This window comes from Carassius carassius, chromosome 27 (genome assembly GCF_963082965.1).
Source record: "Carassius carassius chromosome 27, fCarCar2.1, whole genome shotgun sequence".
NCBI classification, from domain to species: domain Eukaryota; kingdom Metazoa; phylum Chordata; class Actinopteri; order Cypriniformes; family Cyprinidae; genus Carassius; species Carassius carassius.
In genome coordinates, this window is record NC_081781.1 from 3,691,033 (window position 1) to 3,693,574 (window position 2,542).

Sequence of the window (2,542 nt, forward strand, 5' to 3'; positions counted from 1 at the left end):
AATCATGGGTTAAATTGACAGGTGTAGGAGGAGTTTTTTTAAAATATGAAGGTATATATGGACGAAACCAAGCTACACTGAGTTAATTTATGTTGTTAAAATGGATGGGCATACGCTCTCTCTCTCTCTCTCTATATATATATATTTTTCTTTTGGATATTAGTTTTTACTAAACTGTTTATAAAATTATGTTTATACTTATGATTATATTTGTCAGCCTTTCTATGATTTCAAAGAAAATTATCTCAGCATCAGGAGCAGACGTGATGATTTCAAATGATACTGAAACTGAGAATGTCCTTCTCTGCTATCCACTCCAGTCTGACTCCTGTCCAAAACTGCATCGTCTTACTGTTGTTAAAGTGGCAATGTATGTTTTCATGGTGCTGATGATCCTCACAACAGTTTTTGGGAACCTGCTGATCATCATCTCCATCTCTCACTTCAAACAGCTTCAGTCTCCAACTCATCTGATCGTTCGTTCTCTGGCTGCCAGTGACTGTCTGCTGGGCTCTTTGGTCATGCCGTACAGCATGGTGCGATCTGTTGAAGGCTGCTGGTATCTGGGAGATTTCTTGTGTAAAGTTCATTCTAGTTTGGACATGACCTTTTGTATCTCCTCCTTACTGCATCTCTGTTTAATATCTGTTGACAGGTACTGGGCCATTTGTGACCCTTTGAGGTACAAAATGAGGGTCACAAACAACACTGTGATTGTTTTTACTACCTTCATATGGCTGCTTTCATTTCTCTACAGTTTTTCTGTTGTGTTCTCGGGGATAAGCGCAGTTGGATTGGAGATACTTATATTGCAGACTTACTGTGTGGGAAATTGTGTTGTGTTTTCTAACAAGCAGTGGGGTCTTATATGTCCAATTCTCACCTTTATCCTTCCTGGGATGATCATGAGCTCTCTGTATGTAAAAATCTTTTATGTTGCACGAAAACATGCAAAGGTTATGTCAGAAAGAGTGACTGGAGGGTTGAAGAACCAAAGCTCTGCTCACAGAGAAAGAAAAGCAGCAAAAACTCTGGCCATTGTCATGGGTGTTTATTTGTTCTGTTGGCTGCCGTATTTTACTGTTGCTGCTCTTGACCCTTTTTTTAATTTTTGGACCCCAGTTGTTGTTTATGATGCTTTGTTTTGGTTTGCATATTTAAACTCGACTTGTAACCCCTTAATTTATGGATTTTTCTACCCTTGTTTTCAGAAGGCCTTTAAGATTCTCATATCCACTTATTTCTGTGGCATCAAGCTTTCTAACACATTGATATTTGAAAGAATACCGCTCTCACACTTATTTAAGGCATCACAACAAATATTTATTTTCATGTAATTCTTTTTATTTTATATATTTTGGAACCGTTTTAAAAATGTGTTTTACTGGAAGCAATGATCTTAATATTTTTAGTAATCTGGTGTAAAACCATGCATGCACAAAATCTATTCTATTTATTTTGAAACAACCGAAATAGCACATCTTTTTGTGTGAAATGAACATTATTAATTGCTTTTAATACATTCAACACTTCAGATCATATTTCAGTGTGTTTACATTAAAACCATCTCCCTTTCAAAAATCAGTCATGATTGGCAGAAAACCAGTTATAATTTGAGAGTAAAATTGTATAGACATTTTATTAACCCCTTACCAGTCACCCCCATTTTTTTGGCATGGAGACAGAAATTACATACCCAAAATAAAAAGGTTTCTGCTCATGATTCTTTCTGTCTAGATACATAATCAACATTTGTTCACAAAGCTGACACTTCAAAGTTTACTGGTCAGGAATCAGAATCACTCAGACTTTTATAATAATAGATATATAAGCTCAAACATAAAAACTCAAATAAAAATATTAAAAACATATTTTTTAAATGTATTAAAAAAATGTTTAAGATGTGTCTCAAAAAGGAAAGAGACACGGGCTCAAACTGGTCAACAATAGCAGAGCACATAATAGCGATAGATGAATCAACAGAAGTAAGTGAAACGTGTGCTCTAACAGCAATCTTATCAACAAAAGTTTTTTTGCTTTCACAATTCTCAAGAGAGAACTCCAAACAAGTTGACTGAGGAGTATTCAAAGCAGCATTAATAATACAGAAAAGAACCAGCCTGATCTCACAATCAAAACGTACATATTTCGACGTAAATTAAAACTGTCCAATACGTATGTGCCTTTACGTATTTACAATGTCATTTACGTATTATCTGGACATAATTACAGGTTCGATACGTATCGAAAATTACGTAAAAACAACCTCAAATACGTACAGATAGAATGTGTTCTCTGACCAGTCAGTTATCCATAGAAATTTGCTCATGAAGCTGCTTTTCAATGCGTATCGGATTAATTTTTTTAATATTTATGTATATTTTCCCTTTTTATAATTTTTTTTGGATAAATGTAAGATCCCTATACCTCACCCGAACCTAAACCTACCCATTTTATAAAGAATGTTAAAAGAATAAAACATAATAAAACACAATTTTAGTAAAAATATAACATTAAAACGTTATTTTGAGCCACTAACGTT

General features: G+C 34.3%; 1 protein-coding gene across 1 annotated transcript; it reads left to right on the forward strand.

Annotated features, from left to right (window-relative positions):
• Window positions 1-224: 224 nt before the first annotated feature.
• Window positions 225-1,337, forward strand: LOC132107387 (trace amine-associated receptor 4-like). Its single transcript, XM_059513606.1, has one exon. The coding sequence runs from the start codon at window positions 225-227 to the stop codon at window positions 1,335-1,337; it is 1,113 nt and encodes a 370-aa protein (XP_059369589.1).
• Window positions 1,338-2,542: the final 1,205 nt, after the last annotated feature.